The 25,150-nt window shown below is 37.3% G+C and overlaps 1 protein-coding gene across 1 annotated transcript in view; it reads left to right on the top strand.

Moving 5' to 3' along the window:
* PDZRN4 (PDZ domain containing ring finger 4) overlaps positions 2,035–25,150 on the top strand; it is a 436,221-nt gene continuing 413,105 nt past the window's right edge. The window contains exons 1-3 of the mRNA XM_005680159.3: positions 2,035–2,777; positions 5,249–5,335; positions 7,164–7,271. Coding sequence (XP_005680216.2) covers positions 2,127–2,777; positions 5,249–5,335; positions 7,164–7,271 — 846 coding nt within the window. The 5' untranslated portion in view covers positions 2,035–2,126. The remainder of the gene's footprint in view (positions 2,778–5,248; positions 5,336–7,163; positions 7,272–25,150) is intronic.

Here is a 25,150-nt window from a genome sequence, read left to right as displayed (position 1 = left end):
CTGTGGACACGGTCTTTGACATCCATTTTCCCTTTAGCAATCAAAACATTATATAACCTGGAAAAACTAATACCATAACCTGTTCACGTTTCTAACTTTTGTTGTAAGAATTGCATGGATGGACCAAGTGCATTATGTAACCATTGTTTTAATTCTTTCTTTTCAAGTAACTGCAAGTCTCATTTTCTAGTATATTTCTAGAATATTTTTAGATTCCATCTGTTCACATTCACTTTTTTAAAAAGTTCCTATTGCCATTGTTTCTATTGTAAAACAATAATTGTCAAGCCCTATTTATTAAGTCACAGCTTTAAGTCACAGCTTTTTCAATAGCTTAAAAAGATGGAATAGATGCCTCTTGCTCAGAATTATTTGAATACATTTATAACATTCTGCTTTTCCCGATTCACCCAGTTCCCAAGAATATGTTCATGCTGTTAAATGATTTATTTATTCAGTGAATTTATTGTTTATTTGCTTGGCCATTGTGGAGAGGAATGTAAAGCACTATGCCAAATGTCACTTTATCATATACTGTATGATATACTATATACCCTATACTGTTACTGTGCATATGCAATGATCTTGTTTTGAAACAAGTTTAAAAACATATCAGATATTTGGCAACCCACCCCAGGATCCTCACTTGCTACTGAACTACCCTAATGAAGTCTCCTCTTTCAAAAGGCTCAGAAAATTCTTATTAGCCTCTACAATTAGCCTTTGCTAACTTTTTAGTTGGTGTCAAGGATTTAAAGGACAAAGTCTGGAGCCTCTTTCATGTGTTTCAACTGATACATTTTGACACTATATCAAGTACATAATTTTCTGGGAACAGTGAGGAGTCAATCAGGGACTACTTTAGGAAGTTCATCCTAAGTTATGTGGAAGTAACTTCAAGAAAAATGGCAGGAAGTGGTCTTATCCTGGAGATAGGATTGCTTTGCATTGCTAAGGTTCAGAAGATGGTGAAGGAAGCTGGGGCGGGAAGGCTGAAGGGTCCCCTTACTCCATGTGTCCTGTAAGGCTTGCTTGCTACACACTTCGACGAGTCAAACTGGAGGAAGGGGGCAGTTTAGATCTAAACTGTATTTTCAAGGTAAGTAGGGGGAATTGGTCATAAATTTTTATTTCTGTTATTTCACTGCTTTCTTTCATAATCCTTTCCTTTAATTCTCCTTTTCAGGTGCCCAAATGATCTCATTCCCGTCCCTAGTGGTAAAATGTTTGTGGAAGTAGAAGACAAGACGGATGGTGTGGTGCTTGAACTTGGAGTCAGACTGCCTGGTAACAGAATCGTAGAGTCCTCCTGCTGCAGAGGATCTTGAATGGCGATTCAAGCTCTCGCTAAGCGGAAGATGTCCCAAGGTGAGCACCTGGCCTTTTCCTGGCCTTTGTTGTCAGCCAACATCCCGCCTCTCTTACACTCACCTGATTTCTGGATCGTGATTTAAGAAGCCTGGCTCTGTAGATACTTCAGAGTAGATACTTCGGCCGCAGTCACTTAGCGGATAATTTTGTTGTGGATTTGAAAGAACAGAAGATCATCGACCTCAAACACATTTATTGAAGAACGACTGAATGCCTGGCGATGAAGACAGTGGAAAATCCGACAACGATCCTGCTCTTCCAGAGAGACCTTCCATTCTGGTGGGGTTGACTTCTTTCTCAACGCCTGCACTGTGCCGTGCCAGCTCTATTCAAGGACTGCTTGAAGTTCACTATTCGGACAAAGGGGTCCACAGCTTTCCAGGGGATCGCTGTAATCCGACCTCAGCTCTCTGACAAAATTTGAAATAATAAAAACTGCAGAGCAGCGGACAGCGAAGGAGTACGTAGATTGGGGGAAGGGGGAGAGGGAAGAGGAGAAGGAGCTGGGGGAACTGGGGAGAGGGGGATCCCCTGGAGGTGGCGTCTATTCGTGTCAATACGGGAGAATCAGGGGACCTAGTCAGAGCCAGAAAACTTCCAGCCAAACAAACTCAGATCACTCCCCTTCACCCCTTCCTCTCCCCTCCGACGAACCACCTCAGCTAAGAGCACTGTCCCTGTGGTAGCTCGGGGGAGACAGGGGGTTCGGAGTAGGTGGACCCCGCATTCGTGCCCCCTTCTCCCCCATCCCCACCATGGGCTTTGCCCTGGAGCGCTTCGCCGAATCGGTGGACCCAGATTTCCAGTGCAGATTGTGCGGCCAGGTGCTGGAGGAGCCCCTGTGCACCCCGTGCGGGCATGTCTTCTGCGCCAGCTGTTTGCTGCCCTGGGCGGCGCGGCGGCGCCGGTGCCCGCTGCAGTGCGGGCCCCTGGCGCCGGGCGAGCTGTACCGGGTGCTGCCTCTGCGCAGCCTCGTCCAGAAGCTGCGCATCCAGTGCGACTACCGCCCCCGCGGCTGCGGCCGCTCGGTGCAGTTGAGCGAGCTGGCGGCGCACGTCGAACGCTGCGACTTCGGCCCTGCCCGCCGCCGCCACCCGGGCAGCGTTTCCCGGCCGAACGGCCTGGGCAGTGGGGACCGGTCACTGCGCGGGGGCTGCAGCTCAGCGCCCGGCATCCGCCGCGGCGGGGGCGGGGGCGCATGCGGGGGGTCGCCGGGCGTCCGCGGCGGGAGCTGGAGGGGACCCAGGCCTCGGGTCTGGAGGCGGCGCGAGAAGGCGCTGCTAGCGCAGCTCTGGGAGCTGCAGGGCGAGGTGCGGCTCACCGCCCGCAGGTACCAGGAGAAGTTGACCCAGTACATGGCTCACGTCCTCAACTTCGTCACGGACCTGGGTGGCGGCCACGACGCGGTAAGCGCTGAGGGATGGGGCACCGGGGAATGATCCATCGGGGTGGAAAGGGGAACGGTGCTTTCTGGCACTCAAGATTCTTCTGCAAGGTGACATCCTTCCTCCCGCAGGAGGGAGCATCCACCGCTCTGTTCATCCACTACTCTTACCTGTCTTGTGTTTTAGTATTGCAGTCAGCGAGGATTCTCCCCTTTCCCTTATAATGGGATTGGAAGAAGTAAACAGCTTCAATTCCAACTTTTCGGTGGAGAAGGAGGAATTAATAAAACTCATTTTCCCACCAGACCCTTGCTCCACGTCTTTCACTCTCCTGCCCTAGCCTTTCCGCCTTTTTTTTTTTTTTCACCTTTGGCCTTTGCCTGAAGCCAGTTTGAGGAAGAAAGCTAGGGAACAAGGACCTCTCTGACTCTGCCTCCCCTCTGCCGCTGGCGAGCATCCCAGGGCGTGTCAGTCAGTCTCACACCTTCAGGTCAGAAAGATTTCGTTTCTACCAAACCGCCGGTATCAGTCACCTTCTACTCAGCGCAGGGACTCTGAGGGGTGCGGGAAACCAGAATCACTTGGAGTTAAGAAATGAAAAGATGACATTTCTTAGACCCACCAGGTTATTTTCATCACTCCCTAATAGTCCTTAAGTGCTTCCGAATTTCATTATTAGTGGAATGTTGCGAGTGTGAGTGTGAGACTTGGGGAACCAAGTCAGGAGCTCACATCCATCTGCGCTCAGACTAGCCCGATGAGCTCCTGGGCTGTTTCATTTCTTTGTCGAGGCTTCTGGCCTTGAAATGTGTTCCTGGACTGCCCACTTTCCGACCGAATAAACAAGCCTCCCTGAAGCGGCGGGTGAGACGAGGCCTGTTTATAAAGCTGTTCCTTCTCTTCTGAAGGACTTCTGCACAGTGTTTGACATTGTTGGTCGCTGCCATGGTGAGCAGAGATTTAGCAGAACTTACACTCCGTTCAAGGAGCTGTTTTCATTCCCCAGCTTCCTGGGGAGGAGCAACCCAGGAGGGTGCCCATCTGGGACTGCTTTGCACTGCCTCCAGCTCAAGCACCAAGTTTAGAAACTTCTGACCTTGAACCTAAAAAAGGATAATTGAAGGATGAGGAGCTGAGTTGTATCTAGTCTGATCAACAGAAGTACACCGTTATTAACAGATTGGATTCTATTACATTTCTTTCTCTATTGTATCTGTATCTAGTTAAATTTATAAAACCAGAGAGAAGCACAGAATTATGGTCTGTAATACTGGTTAAGGGTGCAAGGTTTTGGGGAAGCAATGGTTGGTGGAAAGGAGCAAGGCTAGATTATATGACAGAGAAGTCCATGCAACAAGTCAGGCTGTGGTTCTGAGAAGTGAGGAAGAACTGAGCGAGATCTGTATCTACTTACCAAACTAAGGGAGATCTACAGACTACTTACCAAAAGGCTTCTCTGTGCTGCTCAGAAATGTTTTGCCTCTACCAGTAGGGGCTGCTGTGCACACTGCCTGGGAAAAGCTCCTGAGAAAAAGTGGTGATGATGGTAGTAGTGGTGACGATGTTTATGGAAATTCATCATTCCAGAGTAATTACCAAACATGTAATTTTCCCAGATAGTTAATAATATCCATAACCATGAGTAAAACTCATAGTCTCGTACTGTTTCATCTTATGTTTAAATTGGTCTTTATTAATAAGCAGATAGTGTAGATAGAATTCCTATTTGTGTAACCAATTATTTGGCCATCAGGAAAGCAATGCATACTACTTTAGTTAACACAAATCCTCTCTCTCTTTTTAAAATTCTGCCAAACCAAATAAAATGCCATTTAAAATTAGGATTACTGTAACTTACAAGACCCTGTATTTCAATAGCAATCTGAATATTACTGTTGAAAGAAATTTATAAATAATATATTATATATATATATAAATTTATAAATATCCTTTACATCCCTCAAGACTTTCCAAAGTGAAATTTTTATATAAAATAATTCTTAGGTTATTTAACAATTTACTAAACTCATCTATAATGGAGAGGAAAAACACAGATAGCTGTATAGTTGAATCAGAAATCTATTTTAAATTACAGTGGACTCAGAATTAGATGCTACATTAGGGTAAAAGCTGCATGTGTAAAAATACACAGCCATTTAGCCATTTTTGAAAATAGTTATTTTTCTTACATCCATGGATTTTCCTTCAAATGCATACTTTCATTTAAATTTAGGAAGAAATTAATCTCAAGAATTTAGCCATCCTTATCTTTAAAAGTTTAAGGTTTTCTCTTTTCCGAATTTAATTTTTTTACTTTAAAAAAATTTTGATTCATGTTGATGTATGGCAAAACCAATACAATATTGTAATTAGCCTCCAATTAAAATAAATAAATTTATATTAAAAAAACAAAAAATAAACATAATATTGTAGCATTTGCTTTTTTCTTTTATATTTTTAACTAGTTAGTTATTTTATCCCTTTTCTTCTAGGAAGGAGAACATAAGCCACTCACTATTGTATTGGAAAGAGAAAATGACACTTTGGGATTCAATATTATAGGAGGTCGACCAAATCAGGTAACTGATCTTGTTAATGAATAACTCGTTTCTTGTTTATAAAATAATAGAAGACTTAGCTTTCATTTGTGGATTTGGAGTAAAAAAAAAAATGGTGATTTAATCTTTAAAATAGTGCTTGTCATCAAGTATCAGATTTCTTAATTGTAAATATTCCAGAACATGGTGAGTTTTTTGAGAAAAATAAGACAAAACAACAGTTAACATTGCTACTTAAAAAAAAGAGAACATTTCACATTTTATCTACATTGTATAGACCTGTTGGCAACTTTCTTAAATAAATCTATTTCACAAAAATGTATATGGAATTTCTGCTTGATAATCTTTGGTGTATTACTTGTTTGTAACTCTTATTTATAATGTCAAATTGATCAATTTTCAGATGCTAACACAGACCAGTAAGTTTATAATATATCTTGAATGAATGAAGAGTTAAAATGAATTGAAATAAGAGATAGTTGTTTTCACAATTTCATAGAAAATATCATGCTTAGAAAAGATAGTTTATTTGACATATTTTTGACTCCCCAAATCAATTCCTTTATTTAATTGAATGAATAATTTTTTCTACACTGATGCCAATCGTTTTCGAAATTCATGAGTTTATAAACTCATAATAAATACTGTAGCTGCAAAGTTCTTTCTTATGCTTCAAATACTGTATCAGCTTAATTTTCATCCTCACTAGGAGAGGTGATAAAATTTTTAAAAAATCATATTCTTTCAATTTCCCAAATTAGCTGTCATGAAAGTTTTGCACCCTACATTGCAGATGCTGTCTATAGGAACTGAACATTGTTGGCCATATGCTGTGTTCAGGCCAGGGTGGCAATGACATGTATCCTCCTTTTATTTAATATTTTGAAAACCTAGCAACTAATGACTGCTACGTTTCTGTTTCTAGAACCGTTCCCTTTTATTATGAAAAGGTAGAAGTCTTTTTAGCATATCATTTTGTTTTCTTTTCCCCTAAGTAATATTTTTATAAATGCTAGTTAGGTGTTTGACATTTAGATGAAACTGGACATTTTCAAGAGCCTCTTAAAATTCATGTTAAAGAAAGCTAATAAATGAGAAATAATCTTATTTAACCTGCCATAAGGTGAGATGACATTTAAAATTATATAATTTATTATTATAGGATGTTGGGCATTTTCCCTAAATGAGTTTTGCGACGTAATTGGTGTTCTGTGACTTACTAAAATGCTTTATATGTATGATACTGACTATGTGTTTGAGAGTTAACTAATCAAACTCACTGTACATGGAACCCATTCCAGGAAGCCACTGAAATTTGGAGTTGATTTTTTAGAGTTTTATGCTTGAGTAAATGGTTTCCCCTGTGAATGTATACAGTCAGAGCTATATTTCCAAATGTGTCCCATTGTGAGGGTATATTTTTAGAACTATGACCACCTCTCAAACCAATTACATAGTGAGGCTGGATATGCTTTTCATTTCCTTCAACTTAGAGTCCTTTTAATTGCTACAACCTCTTTAGAAGTGAGATGTTTTATAAATGATACTTAGAAGCCTACTGTTATCACCTTATACATGGCTTTCCTCATAGTTTTTATGTATATGTACACAAAAATAGGAGGTAAATAGATAATATTGTCAAAGATGGAGCATTCCTTCACTAAAGCTGCCATCTAGATTAATGGCTAGTTAGTGTTAAGTAACTTGTAGTTCAATGCCAAATCTTCAGTTTAGAAAGAGAGTTGCATGTTTAGGGAGGTTTGACAATGTTGCATTTACTAAACTGTTTTTTAATCTAACAACATTCTGTTCACATCTTTCTTACTGCTAACGGCTTTATTTTTAATAGAATAATCAGGAAGAAACACCAATGGAAGGAATTTATGTTTCAAAAATTTTGAAAAATGGACCTGCTGATAGAGCAGATGGCCTGGAAATTCATGACAAAATCATTGAGGTAAGACAATAATAAAATACAAATAGGATTTGTGAAAGAATATTTGGACATTTTAAATTTCCAAACTTACTACTTTTCCTAGGTGTAGTACTTATTAAAGTGTATATCTCCCAATAGTATTTAAGTGACCTATTTTAATTATTAGATATTGGACTAGACCAATGAGTCACCCAAAATTTCTAAATGTGTTAATGAATGTCTCCATTTGAAAAAATTGCCTGTCTCCATGAATTTTAAAGATGAATGTGTGATTATCAAAGGATTCATATTTTATGACATCTCAAAAAGGATGATAAATCTCTGCTGAAGAACATTTTTGATGAGTAAATATTACTATCTTTAAACTTGTAATTGGTAAGTTATGTGTAGAGTTTGGAATTATTTATACAATACCTTTTAAACATTTGTTAGTTTAATATGGTTATCTTGTTCATGTTTTACATGAAAAAAAAAGAAGCAGAAACTTGTTGGAAACTATTTTTTCTTCTGTATGTTATGTCTGTATTATTTGTATTTAGAGTTGATGAAGTAAACACTTACAAGTTAGTGAAATTTGAGTTGTGATTATGGAATTTGGCGTCACTGCCATTTACTGACTCAGTGCTTTTGAAATGTTCATTGGTTGCTAAGTTGCTTCAGTCATGTCCCACTCTTTGTGACCCCTTGGACTACAGCCCGCCAGGCTCCTCTGTCCAAGGGATTCTCCAGGCAAAGATACTGGAATGGGTTGCCATTTCCTATTGGATAGTATTATTTGGCTTAACTGAAAATTAGGTTACTTTTATCAATGGAATTATTTCCAATATATTAGTAAAGGCATACATCAAATTTGGAACATTTATTTAACTTCACTGTGCTTTTGCAAAAACTCTGTTTTCTAAATTATGTAATCGCTATCTTTCTGAGTGTCTGTATAAACTATTTGTATGGAGACTATTTTTTTATTAAACTTTGAATAATGCTTTAGATTTTCATTCATTTGTGCATTAAAAAGTTGAATTTCAAAGAATTTGACCAAGAATGAAAGTAAAGAGTAGAGAAGAGTCTATAGTTTATGGTTGACTTATAGCATTTAGAAATTAGCTGATTAGGCATTTTGGAGAAGAGAGAGGAGTTGCCTTTGGCTAAAAAATTATGGTTTTTATCTAAAGAGGTCTCTTGTATCAAGATTTTCTTTTTGTAGCCAAGAAAGTATAGAGCTACTTTCACCGATGTTATCCAGTTTGTCTTGACAATTAGCCTGGTGGAAACATTTACATGCTACAGTATCTAAAGCTAGAATTTGTCTGTTTCTACTCATGTTTGTGCTATATGATATAAAGGAAAGATAACAAACAAAAAATTGTTCTTATTATTTTCTGCATTATCTCTAAGCATTTAGGTTTTTCCAGTTAATGAAAAACAAATGCCTACATATGCTACTATTAGAAGTGCTGATGGAACTGGATATGTATATTCCATTAGCACACATATTCACATGTACTCATAACAGAAACACATACCCGGGATTTGAAAATGATTTATTCCAACTAGGCAACAATGTAACGTATGCTTTGTTGATGTTGTATGGAAAAGGAAGAAGAAGAATTTGTCTTTTATATTGTAATATAGCAAATTTGTTAAAAATGTATTGGTTTTGTTAATGTAAAGATGTATATTTATAAAAACTATGGTTGATTAATCAGTGCATCTCTATTTCTAATATTGTTACTAACATATTTCAGAATAACCTTACTTAAATAATACAAGATAAAAAGCAAAAAGATCAATCATGGGGTTGATTGATCAATTATATTGAAAATCAATTGATCTAAATTATAATTTATAACCAGCTGCAGTATTATTATTATTTCACCTTGATGTGCACGTATTAGCTGCTAATGACAAGAGCTTGAAATTTACCTCAGTTCAGTTGAGTTGCTCAGTTGTGTGTGACTCTTTGCGACCCCGCGGAATTCATGCCGGCCTCCCTGTCCATCACCACCTCCCAGAGCTCACTCAAACTCATGTCCATTGAGTCGGTGATGCCATCCAACCATCTCATCATCTGTTGTTCTCTGCTCCTCCCTCCTTCAATCTTTCCCAGTATCAGGGTCTTTTCCAATGAGTTAGTTCTTCGCATCAGGTGGCCAAAGTATTGGAGTGTCAGCTTCAGCATCAGTCCTTCCAATGAATATTCAGGACTGATCTCCTTTAGGATGGACTGGTTAGATCTCACTTCCATACATGACTACTGGAAAAACCATAGCCTTCACTAGATGGACCTTTGTTGGCAAAGTAATGTCTCTGCTTTTGAATATGCTGTCTAGGTTGGTCATAACTTTTTTTCCAAGGAGCAAGTGTTTTCTAATTTCATGGCTGCAGTCACCATCTGCAGTGATTTGGGAGCCCAGAAAAATAAAGTCTGACACTGTTCCCTGTCTCCCCATCTATTTCCCATGAAGTGATGGGACCAGATGCCATGATCTTCGTTTTCTGAATGTTGAGCTTTAAGCCAGCTTTTTCACTCTCCTCTTTCACTTTCATCAAGAGGCTCTTTAGTTCTTCTTCACTTTCTGTCATTAGTGTGGTATCATCTGTATATCTGAGGTTATTGATATTTCTCCCAGCAATCTTGATTCCAGCTTGTGCTTCATCCAGTCCAGCATTTTCATGATGTCCTCTGCATATAAGTTAAATAAGCAAGGTGACAAAATACAGCCTTGACGTAACTCCTTTCCCGATTTGGAACCAGTCTCTTGTTCCATGTTCAGTTCTAACTGTTGCTCTTGACCTGAATACAGATTTCTTAGGATGCAGGTCAAGTGGTCTGGTATTCCCATCTCTTGAAGAATTTTCCATGGTTAATTGTGATCCACACAGTCAAAGGCTTTGGCATAGTCAGTAAAGCAGAAGTAGAAATTTTTCTGGAACTCTCTTGAAATTTGCCTCAATGATAGAGATTTATCAATGAATCCTTTTTGCCAGAGTACATTGGTATTATGCATATTTTCTTTATAGCTCTATAATGAATTCATGTGACCCCATTTGCTGTTAAGAAATGAGTTAGGTGGTATATACATTTCTGGAATGTTATCTGTTAAATAGCATGAAATAGTTTGTAAAGAAGATGATTAGAAATAAATCTCTCATATTTAGTTGCTCAGGGATGCCATCAACTTTTTCAGAGTGAAAGGTAGTTGTGTGACCTTACTTAATATTCATATTTAAATAAGCTTGTTTGTTCTTGTGCATGTATATGTGCAGAAAATCCCTACATGTATGTAAGAAAGATATAATTCTTGTCAATTAATTAGTTCATTTGCCATTATGGCACCAGTAAACTTTATAATGGGAAGCTGATAAGAAATATGTTGATTAATTTTAAGTATACAAACAAAAAAAACAGATTTTATGTTAGATTAATTTTCATTTTTTTGTGCTCATTGATTTGTTTAGTAAACTAATTTGATAATTTTTTTTCTCAGTTTTTGAATTTCAAATGCCCATGCTTATTTAAACCTAGTTCAAAAAATATATTCATTTACAGTATAAAGTACCCAAATACTTCATGTATTATAGTATATGTGACTTAATTCCCACAGTCTGACACATTAATAAATGTTTTTAATTCAGTGATATATGACTTAAATGAAAAATAGAAACTATTCTATAATTCATTTTTTACTTAAAATATGCTAAAAATATTTTGTCTAGTTAATTACTTAGAGCACTCATTATGACAGGTTTATGAAATAAATTTATAAAATAAATTTTCTTAAATCATTCATTTGAAGGAGAAAGTAGATATGTTAAAAGTTTGGTTCTACTGATAATAAGATTTTGCTAATGCTAATAAAAATATTAGCTATAACAATTTTGTTAAAGTTTAACAAAGGTGAAAAACTCCAAAAGTATGTCTTTAAATATTGTGCATTCCACTGAAGCTTAAATTCAAGAAATATAAAAGAAAAATTAGAGTCATGAGATAAATCCATACCGTATTTTTCACATAATGAAAGGCATATTTAGTTTTGAGGCTAGTCACCATGAGCAATCATGTTTACCAGTTTATAGATGTTTACAAATCCACATTTGTTAAAATATTTATGTGTGTAGATTCAGAAAAGACATCAGTTATGCTATGTCAGTTACAATATTAGGTGTCAAAGTATCACTGGAGATTGAAAAGGCAGAAGATATTGTTAGACATTTTGAAACATCACAGAAATTCACATAGACCAGGAATTCACTAGAGTGTACATCTGAATAAAAGCATTTTTTGCATGTTAGTTTTCACCCTTTCAAGGCTCAAAGGACCACAGAAGATCCTTGATACTACCAAAGGCTTTGGCACACTTCTATGCAGGCAATACCAATACCTCATTATCATCAAGTTCGGATGCCTGAGGGTATGTGAGAGGGAGTTGAGAGTCAAAGTTCACTGCTGCTGTCAGCAGCTACTCTTCTATTGTTATTTCTGTGATGCTGGTGGTGGGTTGCTGCTACTGCTGCTAAGTCACTTCAGTCACGTCTGACTCTGCCACCCTATAGATGGCAGCCCACCAGGCTCCCCCGCCCCTGGGATTCTTCAGGCAAGAACACTGGAGTGGGTAGCCATTTCCTTCTCCAATGCATGAAAGTGAAAAGTGAAAGTGAAGTCGCTCAGTCGTGTCCGACTCGTAGGGACCCCATGGACTGCAGCCCACCAGGCTCCTCTGTCCATGGGATTTTCCAGGCAAGAGTGCTGGAGTGGGGTGCCATTGTTACACAACTATAACCCCCAGATGAGAAAGTGACTCGGGTGGGTAGTCATTCATGGCTCTTCACATTTTGTTCTCCCCTACCCATTCCCCTGACTCCCAGCAATACTTTGAGATTGTGACAGGAAAGTCCACCCTTCTTTCAGCTTCTGGAGACTAGGGTGCAGGGGTCAAGTGCTGTGAAGTTTTTGAGGACAATTGGGCACAGAAAGGAGATTTTTCTTTAGTGTATATATTAAAATATCTTCTATTGAGTTTGAAATCCATTGTGAAATGCAGCACACAAGACTTCTGCATTTACTTTAGAAAGAATTCCAACATGGAATCATATCAGTATAGCACTTTGTAGAAAGTGCTCTGTTTAGTACTAGCAGAAAGAACTTTACAAATGCAATGACTCTACAAGAACTTACTATCTCTTCCAGACTGCCAACTATACTTTGTTTTAGTTCTTCAGTGTTAGATATTCTTCTTTCTCTGTCACTACTTTCTCTTCCACTAAACTGAAAATCTTTGACGGTTATCATGTTTATTTGCCCAAGGCTCTGCATAATTTGGTGTGGCTGTTGATGCAGGAAATTTAAAAGCAGATTAGAGCTAAATGTTCAGGAATGCTTTTGAATCAGATCTTCAGCGAGGTACCCTTATATGTGCCTGATGGCATAGTGTAACTTATTGCGTCATTAAGCAGCCATGCTAATTTGTGTATGCATAAGAAGTATTTACAGGTTCTGTAGGTCACTTATATAACTGATGGGGAATTAGAATTTTTGACAAATTGCCATTTAATTCAAACATATTACAGAATTCATCAATAAAATATTATCATCCTCCCATGTTCTTAGAGTGTATTTTAATATTGACTGATTTTCTGAAAGAATTAGGAGAGAAATAAAGCAATCTTGTTAAGTGCAAGTAAAGAAATACATCGTAGAGTTTTAAAATCATGATTCCATTGTAATACATGATTATCATTATATAATTGTATATTTTAATATATCTTAAAAAGTACTGTGGTGCAGTGGGAGCATGAATTCTGAAATCAGGGAGATCTAGCTGGAATTCCTGTCCTGCCTTTAAAATGTATGACCTTAAATAGGCTTTCCTGGTGATTCAGATGATAAAGAATCTTCCTGCAATGCAGGAGACCCTAGTTTGATCCCTGGTCAGGAAGATGCCCTGGAGAAGGGAATGGCAATCCACTCCAGTATGCTTGCCTGGAAAATTCCATGGACAGAGGAGCCTGGCAGGCTACACTCCATGGGATTGCAAAGAGTCAGACATGACTGAAAGACTAACACTTTCAGTTTCACTTGAATAAGCCAGCTGTGCCTCAGTTTCTATGCCACTCATACTTATTGTGTGCATGAAGTGCCAAGCACAGGGCAGGTTCCTGGAGCCTGCTGTTGTGAGCCTGATGTGTCTCATTCAGCTTATGCAAGTAGTTTGTTCTTCAAAACAGACAGATAGTATAGGGAGGGGAAGGGCAGTTGTATTTTTCTTTTTTGGAGAATTCAGTCACTCCAGTATTCAGTTATTCCCATTTCCATAGGTACCACAGTTTGAATGAGTAAATGTAGGAGGTTTTAAGTTGTACATTTCACATACTCGTATAGACATCAGATGCAAAAAGGGCTGCAGGAGAAATTGTAGACTTATGATTTAATTCAGTCATTTAACAAGTATCTTAACTACCTATATGTGTTAAGTGGCATGGTTGTATTATGGAAATAAAGAGAAATAAGGTTCATTCTCTGCTCTCAAGCAGCTCCTTATATAGAAGGCCTGTTTTCTGTCTATATAAGGCAAGGCAGGACTTTATGTGAAGCTGCTCTTTCAATTGTTATGAAGGCAAATGGACATTATCATCTTGTCTTAGTGGAGTGACACTATGGATTAATTTTAGTTTTCCTGTTATCCTAGAAGTGCTTCAGTTCATTTTGAGACATCATGGTATGGGATTAGTAAAAGAGTGGAATCTGTGGATGTAACATAGCATTTTGGTTTAAGGAAGAAATGCAGGCTTTGAACTTGGATCTCAGCCTTGGAATAGAGCTGGTTTATCTTACAAAGATTTCTCAATTTTTTCTTATTCCCATTTTTGTCCCCATAGCTATGAGGGTAACAACAGCTAGTTCCTCAAATTTTCTATCCAGTTTATCATAGTATTTTGCTAATTCCCTGAGTTTCTATTACTAATAAATTCAGTTCTGTTTAAAATATTTTAAATGTTTTATTTTAGCTTACAAAAGAAAAGCTAGAAACGTCTTTAAAACCTTTAGCTTACAAAAGAAAAGCTAGAAACGTCTTTAAAACCTTGAGCTTTAGTGAGTTAAGCACCGATTTATGTTTTAATTTTATAAGATATGAACTTTGATTTTTGAGTACTAAGCTTCTGAGAAAGTAAACAGGGCCACCATACATGACTGTGCAGTTAGCATACCACATAACTGCATGTGGTGTCCCTGTCAGAAAGTCTTAACTGTGACTCCCATTCCCCCTTTAGTTCCCAGCTACAACGTCTCAACAGAGCACCTATGTAATTTACTTTTATTTAGATGATTTTTATTAGGTATAATTGACATGCAATATTATATTAGTTTCAGGTATACAACACAATGATTTGATATTTTGAATACATTGTAAAAACAATCACCATCGTCAAGTCTAGCTGAAATCGTCACCATGGACATTTATAGGATTTTCTCCTGTGATGAGAACTTATAGGATCTACTCTCTTAGCAGCTTTCAAATATGCAAGATAGCATTTGCTATCTATACTATACTTGCTGTTCTGTTCATTACATTCCCATCATGTATTTATTTTATATCTGGAAGTTTTTACCTTTATATTCCCTTTGCCTGTTTCCTCTATCCTTAATTCCCCAGCTCTGAGAGCCATTGAACAATCTGTTGTTTGTATCTATGAGTTTTTTTTTTTTAATTCTACATACAAGTTTGATCCCATTGTATCTCTCTCTCTCTAATTTATTTCACTTAGCTGATATATATTGATATATATATGTACATATATATGTGTGTATATGTATGCATGTGTGTGTGTATATATACATATATGTATTTATATCTCACAGTTTCTTTATCCATTTATACATCCATGGATATTTAGGTTTTTACATATCTTCGTCTTTCTAAATGCTACAATGAACATGGGGGAGCATGCATCTTTTTGAAGCAGTGTTTTTATTTTCTTTGGAAAAATACCCAGAAGTAGAATTTTTGGATCACATGGTAGTTCTATTTTTAATTTTTTGAGGAAACCTCATACTGTTTCTCATAGTGTTTTTCACCATCTACATTCCCACCAATAGTATGCAGGGGTTTACTTTTCTCTACATTTTGGCTAGCATTTGTCATCTCTTATCTTTTTGATAATATCTCTTCTAACAGATGTAAGGTGATATTTCATTGTGATTTTGCATTTCCCTGTTGATTAGTGACGCTGAGCCTTTTTTCATGTTCTTTTTAGCTATCTGCAAATGTGTTTACTTCTTCTACCCATATTTTAATCAGATTATTTGTTTTTAAGATGAGTTGTATATATTGTGTATATGTTTTGAATACTAACTCCTTATCAAATATATGATTTGCAAATATTTTCTCCCATTCAGTAAGCTCCCTTTTCACTTTTTTCTTCTCTGCTGTGCATAAGGTCTTTAGTTTGATATATTCTCACTTGTTTCTTTTTCTTTTTTTGTTGTTGTCAAATCCAAAAAATATTATTGCCAAGTCCAGTATTGAGAACCATGGTGCCTATGTTGTCTTGGAGTTGTATGGTTTAAGATTTTGCATTCAAGTCTTTAATTCATTTTAAGTGAATTTTTGTTTAGAGTATAACATAGTGATCTAGTTTCTTGCTTTTGCATGTAACTGTCCAATTTTCCCAGCACGATTTACTGAAGCGAAAGTGTTAGGTGTTCAGCTGTGTCTGACTCTTTGCAGTCCCGTGGATGGTAGCCCACCAGTCTCCTCTGTCTATGGAATTCCCCAGGCAAGAATACAGGAGTTGGTATCCATTCCTTTCTCCAGGTGATCTTCCTGACCCAGGGATCAAACCCAGGTATCCTGCACTGCAAGCAGACTCTTCACCATCTGAGCCACTAGGAAGCACATTTATTGGAGAGACTGTCCTATTGTCATTGTGTAGTCTTGCCTCCTTTGTTGTACGTAATTGTATGCCTGAATTTATTTCTAGGTTCTCTGTTCTATTAATCAATGTGTTTTTTATATCAATACCATAATGTTTTGATTCTTATAGCTTTGTAATATAGTTTGTAATCAAGGAGTGTGATGTCTTCAGCTTTCTTCATTATTCTTAAGCTTACTTTAGGGTCTTTTGTGGTTCTAGACAAATTTTAGGATTTTTGTCTATTTCTCTGAAAAATGCCAGATTTTCATAAGGATTGCATTGAATCCGTAGATTACTTTGGGTAGTATGGACATTTTAAAAATAGCAGTTCTCTCAATCAGTAAGCACAGACTATCTTTCCATTTATTTGTGTTCTTCATTTTCTTTCACCAATGTCTTATAGTTTTCAGTGCACAGGTCTTTCACTTGTTCTGTTAAATTTATTTCTAGGTGTTTTATTATTTTTGATATAATTGTAAGTGTGATTATTTTCTTCATTTATTTTTCAGGTAGTTCATTAATACTCTATAGAAACGGAACTGATTTCTGTGTATTGATTTTGTATCCTGCAACTTTACTGAATTTATTTATTAGTTCTAACCATTTTTGGTGGTGTCTTTAGAAAATTCTTTGTACAAATGACTGTCTGTATCTACCAGTTCTATATCTGCAAATTCAATCAACTGTGAATTTTAAAAAAAGACTGAAAGTTCAAAAAAGCAAAACTTAAATTTGCCATGAACTTACAAATATTTATATAGCATTTACATTGTATTTATAATTATTTACATAGCATTTACATTGTATTAGGTATTGTAAGTAATCTAGAGATGATTTAAATTATATGACGGAACATGCATACTTTACATGCTGATACTATGCCATTTTATATATGATACTTGAGCATTCACAGATTTTGGTGTTAGAGAGGGCTGGTTCCTGGAACCAGTTCCATGTGGATACCAAAAGATGATTGTATAAAATTATGTCATCTGAATGTAGTGAAAGTTTTACTATTTCTCTTTCTAACTTGCAAGCTTTTTATTTTATTTTCCCATCTGATTGCTAAGTCTTCCAATATTATTAATATGTTGTATAAAAGTGGTGAGAGTGGTCATCCCTGTGTTGTTCCTGATCTTATAAAGAAAAACTTTAATCATTTAAAAAATTGAGTGTGCCATTAGCTGTGGAATTTTCATATATGGCATTTATTATGTTGAGGTATTCCCTTTGTATCTAGTTGGTTGAGAGCTTTTATCATAAGTGGATGTTACATTTTGTCAAATGATTTTTCTTCATTTACTGAGCTGATCATGATTTTTATCCTTCATTTTGTTAAAGTGGTTTATCACATTGATTGATTTGTGAATATTGAACCATACTTTTACGTTTGGAATTAAGTTCCACTTGTTTATGGTATATGATCCTTTTGATGTATTGCTGAATTCAGTTTGTGAATATTTTGTTGATTTTAGATCTGTGTTCATCAGGGATATTAGCCTGTGATTTTCCTTTCTTGTGGTGTCTTTGTCTGGTTTTAGTAACAGGGTAATGCTGTCGTCCTGAAATGTGGTTGGAAGTGTTCCCTCTACTTCTGTTTTTTTGGAAGAGTTTGACAGGAAGATTGGTATCAGTTTTCCTTTGAATTATCATTAGAATTCACTGCGAAGCAACCTAATCCTGGGGTTTGGTTGTTGGGAGGTTTTTGATTACTGATTCAGTCTCCTTACTGGTAATCACTCTGTTGAGATGTTCCATTTCTTTGTGATTCAGTCTTGGATGATTTTATTTCTAGGGATTTATCGATGACTTAAGTTATCCAATTTGTCAGTATATACTTGTTGATAGTAGGTCTATTATAATCCTTTGTTTTTCTGTAGTATCAGTTATAATGTTACTTCTTTCATGTCTGATTTTATTTGAGTCTTATCAGTTCCCTGGTGGCTCAGACGGTAAAAGCGTCTGCCTACAATGCGGGAGACCCGGGTTCAATCCCTGGGTCAGGAAGATCCCCTGGAGAAGGAAATGGCAACCCACTCTAGTACTCTTGCCTGGAAAATCCCATGGATGGAGGAGCCTGGTGGGCTGCAGTCCATGGGGTCACCAAGAGTCGGACACGACTGAGTGACTTCACTTTTCTTTCACTTTCTATCAGTTTTAACTTTTTAAGAACCATTTCTTTATTTAATTGATATTTTATATTGTCTTTTTGCTTTCTATTTTATTTAAATCTGCTCTGATTTTTGTTATTTCTTTCCTTCTGCTAAATTTTGTTCTTTTTCTCGTTTCTCGAGTTGTAAAGTTATGCTGTTTATTTGGGATATTTATTGTTTCTTGAGGTGGGCATTTATTGCTATGAACTTCATTTTTAAAGCTGCTTTTTGCTCCATGCCATAAATTTTGATGTGTTATGTTTCCATTTTCATTTGTTTCAAGATATTTCTCTAAATTTCCCTTTTGATTTCTTTGTCTATCATTGGTTGTTCAGTAGCGTGTTGTATAATCTCCATATATTTGTGAAATTCTAGCTTATTCATATAATTCTTTTTACTTTTGTACTGTTTTGGTCAGAAAAGATCCTTGATATGATTTAAGTCTTCTTGAACTAGTTAAGATTTGTTGAATGACAATTAACTATATATATAGATAGATAGATAGATAGAGAGAGAGAGAGAGAGAGAGAGAGAGAGAGAGAGAGATTCATTTTCATATTCTTTTCCATTATGGTTTATCACAGGGTGAGTCTTTTATTCTTATAACCACTCTATGTCTTTGATTGGAGAATCTAGTTTCTTTACATTTAAAGTAGTTATTAATAGTTATGTACTTATTTCCAATTTGTTAACTGTTTTCTGGCTGTCTTGTAGCTTCTCTATTCCAGTTTTCTTTTCTTGCTTTCTTCCTTTGTGGGTTGATGACTTTCCTTAGTGATATACTAGATTTCTTTCTGATTATCTTTTGTGAATTTACAATAGCTTTTTGCTTTGTAATTACCATAAAGCTCACATATAACAATTTATAACAGTTTAAGTTGATAAAAACTTACGTTAGAATGCATCCTAAAATTCTATATTTTTATACTCCCCACTCATGTTATATGTTTGTGACGTCACATCGTACATCTTTTTATCTGGTGAATTCCTTACCTAATTATCATAGATAATTGCAGTGAGTTTCTGTACTTTGTCTTTTAATCTTCATACTAACTTTATGTGATTAATTCACATAAAATGTATTTATGTTTCCCACTGAGGTTTATATTTTCATATTTTTCTTTGTTACTAATTAACATCTTTTTTTTTCAGTTTATGGAGGTCACTTTAACATTTTCTGTATCACTGTTTTTATGTTGATGAACTCATTTTTCTTTTGCTTATTTGTAAAACTATTTATTTCTCCTTTAATTTTCAATGATAACTTTGTTGGGCTGAGTATTTCTGGTTGGAAGTTTTTTTTTTTCTTTCAGTACTTTTAATATATCATGTGACTGCCTTCTGGCCTGCAAAGTTTCTACAGAAAAATCTGCTGATAATCTTGTGTATAACAAGTTGTCCTTCTCTTGCTGCTTTTATGATTCTCTGGTTGTCTTTAACTTTTAGCATTTTTATTTACAATGTTGCTTAGTATAGGTCTGTTGGACTTCATCTTATTTGGTGGTGTCTGTGCTTCCTGATGGCAACCCACTCCAGTGTTCTTGCCTGGAGAATCCCAGGGACGGGGGAGCCTGGTGGGCTGCCGTCTCTGGGGTCGCAGAGAGTCGGACACGACTGAAGCGACTTAGCAGCAGCAGCAGCAGTGCTTCCTGAATCTGGAAGGCTACTTCTTCCCCAGTGTGGGGAGGTCTTCAGCCATGATTTCATTCAGTAAATGTTCTACTCCATTCTCTCTCTTTTTTCTTCTGGGACTCTTATAATGCAAATGTCATTTCACTTGCTGTTGTTTAACAGGTCCCTTATACTGTCTTTACTGTTTTCATTACTTTTTGTTCCTCTGTGTCAACTTCTTTGTGTTGTCTTTGAGTTCATTGACATTTTTCTTTCTTCTGCTTTATCTAGTCTGCTGTGGAAACATTCCTAGCATACTTTTCAGTTCACTTATGGTATTCTTCAGTTCTTTTTCATTTTTCTTGTATTTCCTGTATTTTATCAGTGAGATTTTCATGGCATTCATTCATTCTTCTCTTGAGTTTTATGATGATCATTATTTTGAACTATTTATTGAGTAAATTACATATATCTGTTTCATTAAGGGTTTTTTTTTTCTTTTTGAGGTTTTACCTTGTTCTTTCATTTGAGACATATTTCTGTCTTCCTTCATTTTTCTTGATTCTCTGTGTCAGTTTCTGTGCATTAGATGAAACTGTTACCTTTCCCAGTTTTTGAAGTGTTAGTCTTAGGTAGGTAAACCTTAGTGTTCAACCTTGCCTTAGCTGTTGATTCTTTCCTAAACCTTTGTGATTGTCCAAGCATCTTATTTTATTTAATAGCTCCCAGTTTTGAGGGTATGCCAACACCGCTTATTGTTCCAAAGGGTAGGATCTCTGTCATCCCCTAGATTCAGGCTGATTGGAAGCCAGACCCCCAGGCAGCAGCATCTAGAGACTGCAAATATACACAGCCCTGTTGAACCACAAGTGTAAGCCTTGTTAGTCACCAGATCCAGGTAATATATAGGTGTCCTTTGGTAGTAGCTGCAAAAATCAAGACATCATGCTAGGATGTAAGCCCCTTTCTGAAAGATTCTAATGAACTAGAATGAGACAGAAGGAGAGGACAAAGATTACATCCGTGGTGTCAATTCCCTGACAGCAGCTCTGTAGGCCAATTGACATGTGCCAAACCAGAAAGCCTGCCCCACAAGCCTCAGCTCCTGTCCACATAACTAGGCCTCTGTCTCAGAAAGACTGGATGTTTTTCAGTCTGCTATCTATGCAGTGCTGTGCAAATGGTAATCTGTCAAGAACTCCCTCTCCAGTTGTTATAGTCCCATGAGACTGAGGAACACAAGCCTCCCCCTACTCCCTGGTCTTTACAGCCGTACATTCAAGGGGTGTTCTCTGGGTGACAGCCATACAAACTGAGTTAGCAGTTATAAAAACTGGGGCACCAAAGATGTGTAGAAGCTTTCCTTAAGGAGTTGCTGGCACACTGATGTGTTGTACAAGGGGAGGGCCAAGATGGCACTCTCTGAAAAAAAAAAAAATGGCTCTGGCTGTCTTCAGTATAAACATGCGCCCCACTAGAAAGGAAAAGAAAGAAAGATGGCACCTGCTGGCTTTAGTGAGGCAGATGGAAAATGTGAAGATGGAGAGTATACCAGCAGGTCCCTGATAATCAGACCAATATTTTAAAATTAGCAAATGATTGTCTTTTATGTAAAGTTTGGACAACTTTTGGCACAGCAAAGGAAACTATAAACAAAATGAAAACAGAACCCTCTTACATCTTTGCTGGGAATGTAAACTGGTGTAGCTACTATAGAAAACAGTATGGAGGTTCCTTAAAAAACTACCATATGACCCTGCTATCCTACTCCAGGCCGTATATGCAAAAGAGATGAGAGCTCTAATTCCAAAAGATACATACATCTCAGTATTCTTGCAGCACTCTTTATAGTAATCAAGACATGGAAGCAACTTAAATGTCCATAAGCAGATGAATGAATAAAGATAATATGGTTTATGTATACATATATGGTATGTGTATGTGTGTGTGTGGGGGGTGTGTGTGTGTATATATACATATAAAATGGAATATTATTCAGTCATAAAAAAGAATGAAACGATACAATTTGCAGCAACATGAATGGACCTAGAGGTTATCATACAAACTGAAGGTCAAGCAAAGAAAGACAAATATTCTATGCTACCACTCATGACATCCTATGATATCCACTTATATGTGCAATCTTAAAAAATTATATAAATGAGCTTATTTTAAAACCAGAAATATACTTAAAGTCATTGAAAACAAACTTATGGTTACCAAAATGTAAAGGGGGGTGGGATAAACTGGGAATTTGGGATTAACAGATACACACTACTGTATCTAAGATCGAAAAACACAAAAACCTACTGTGTAGCACAGGGAACAATGCTCAATATCTTATAATAGTCTATAGTGAAAAAGAATCTAAAAAAGTATATGTGTATATATATATAATACATATACATATTACATGTATTATATATATATATATGTAACTGAATCACTTTGCTGTATGCCTGAAACATTGTAGATCAGCTGTACTGCAGTTAAATATTTTTTTAAAAAGAAGGGTAAAAAAGTCCAGGCATCTTTGAAAGGCTGCTTCTATACTGTGTCCTGGGGCAGGTGAGTCTGCAGATGAGCATATTAAGTGCCTTTTCTGTTTGCCTCGGCTCTGCAGTTCTCATGGTTATAAGTTTTATTGGTCTTCAAAGCCAGATGTTTGGGGGATCATCTTTCAGGTGCTGGTCGTAATAGTTGGTGTGCCTGATGTGGGGCTCAGCAATGGCCACAGGACTGGAAAAGGTCAGTTTTCATTTCAGTCCCAAAGAAAGGCAATGCCAAAGAATGCTCAAACTACTGCACAATTGCACTCATCTCACACGCTAGTAAAGTAATGCTCAAAATTCTCCAAGCCAGGCTTCAATAATACGTGAACCGTGAACCTCCAGATGTTCAAGCTTGTTTTAGAAAAGGCAGAGGAACCAGAGATCAAATTGCCAGCATCCGCTGGATCATGGAAAAAGCAAGAGAGTTCCAGAAAAACATCTACTTCTGCTTTATTGACTATGCCAAAGCTTTTAACTGTGTAGATCACAACAAACTGTGGAAAATTCTGAAAGAGATGGGAATATCAGACCACCTAACCTGCTTCTTGAGAAATCTGTATACAGGTCAGAAAGCAACAGTTAGAACTGGACATGGAACAACAGACTGGTTCCAAATAGGAAAAGGAGTATGTCAAGGCTTATTTAACTTATATGCAGAATACCTCATTAGAAACGCTGGGCTGGAAGAAGCACAAGCTGGACTCAAGATTGCTGGGAGAAATATCAATAACCTCATATATGCAGATGACACCACCGTTATGGCAGAAAGTGAAGAGGAACTAAAAAGCCTCTTGATGACAGTACGAGAGGAGAGTGAAAAAGTTGGCTTAAAGCTCAACATTCAGAAAATTAAGATCATGGCATCTGGACCCGTCACTTCATGGCTAGTAGATGGGCAAACAGTAGAAACAGTGGCAGACTTTATTTTTTGGGGCTCCAAAACCACTGCAGATGGTGATTGTAACCATGAGATTAAAAGACACTTGCTCCTTGGAAGGAAAGTTATGACCAACCTATACAGCATATTAAAAAGTAGAGACATTGCTTTGCCAACAAAGGTCCATCTAGTCAAGGCTATGGTTTTTCCAGTGGTCATGTATGGATATGAGAGTTGGACTATGAAGAAGGCTGAGTGCTGAGAACTGATGCTTTTGAAGTGTGGTTTTGGAGAAGACTCTTGCGAGTTCCTTGGACTGCAAGGAGATCCAACCAGTCCATTCTAAAGGAAATCAGTCCTGAATATTCACTGAAAGGACTGATGCTGAAGCTGAAACTCCAATTCTCTGGCCACTTGATGTGAAGAACTGACTCATTTGAAAAGACCCTGATGCTGGGAAAGAGTGAAGGCGGGAGGAGAAGGGGACGACAGAGAATGAGATGGTTGAATGGCATCACCAACTCAATGGACATGAGTTTGAGTAAACTCTGGGAGTTAGTGATGGACATGAGGCCTGGTGTGCTGCAGTCCATGGGGTTGCAAAGAGTCAGATACAACTGAGCCACTGAACCGAACTGAACCGATGTGAGGCAGGAAATTTTCACTCATCAGGGAGAAGGTCTAGGTTTTTAGTTCATACCTGATTTGGGGGATGCTGTTTATGGCTGTGTTGTTTCTCAGCCTCTTCTACCTGTTTCAGTGTGGTTTCCCTCTCGTTATCTTGATTTAAGGTGGCCACTTTAGGGTTTTGTTCAGAGGAAATTGTTCCATAATCATCTACAGATTTTGTGGGAAGATCTGAGTTCAGGATCTTTTTTCGCTAATGTCCTGAACCAGGAACCCCCTATAACATCATTGGGACTTATGTTAAATTGAGATCCAGAAATGATTTTCAGTAAAATTTTGAAATGTGCCATATATTACTGTCTTTTGCCCTCTTTTACTCCATCAATAATCCTAGCAATCTGCTATCTTCTTTATCATGTTCTTATTTCTTTGCAACATCCGTCTTTAGGGAAGAATATTGTTAAATTCACGTACACTAATAGATAATTGAATGATAAAAGTTTTCCCTACTCAGGATATCTGAACTTAACCCAGAGGTAATGTCTTCATGATTCTTAAGTATTTTTATCATTTTCACCAAACTAGCACAGTAGCTTCTTGCATAAACATTGCCTTCACCCAATCTTTACCACTTGTAACTCAACTTGTCTACTACTGGCAGGATTATTATTCTTTTCTCCTTTGCTTAAAGTCCGTCATTACCATTCTATTGTCAACAGGATAAAATCCCAATTTATTAGTGAAGCAAAAACATAACCTTCAAAACCTTTGCTTTTTTTTTTTTTTTTCCACTTTTCACTTTTAGACCCTCTACTGCAGTCACATTAAACTTCTCCCCTTTCTTATCTTCAGGCCTCTCTGCATTGACTCCTTCTTTCCCTTTTGCCTGGTATTCTGACATTTTCCCCAACTCCACATCCCCTTTTTCACCAGCAAGTCTCTGACTATCCTCAAAAATCCTCCACTCCCTGAAAGCAAAAATGAAAATGAAGTGGCTCAGTCATGTCTGACTCTTTGCAACCCCTTGGGCTATAGCCTACCAGGCTCCACCATCCATGGAATTCTCCAGGCAAGAGTACTGGAGTGGGTTGCCATTTCCTTCTCCAGGGGATCTTCCCAGCCCAGGGATCAAACCTGGGTCTCCCACATTGCAGGCAGATGCTTTAT

This window comes from Capra hircus, chromosome 5 (genome assembly GCF_001704415.2).
Source record: "Capra hircus breed San Clemente chromosome 5, ASM170441v1, whole genome shotgun sequence".
In the NCBI taxonomy this organism is placed as follows: domain Eukaryota; kingdom Metazoa; phylum Chordata; class Mammalia; order Artiodactyla; family Bovidae; genus Capra; species Capra hircus.
This window is presented reverse-complemented; position numbering and strand designations above follow the sequence as displayed.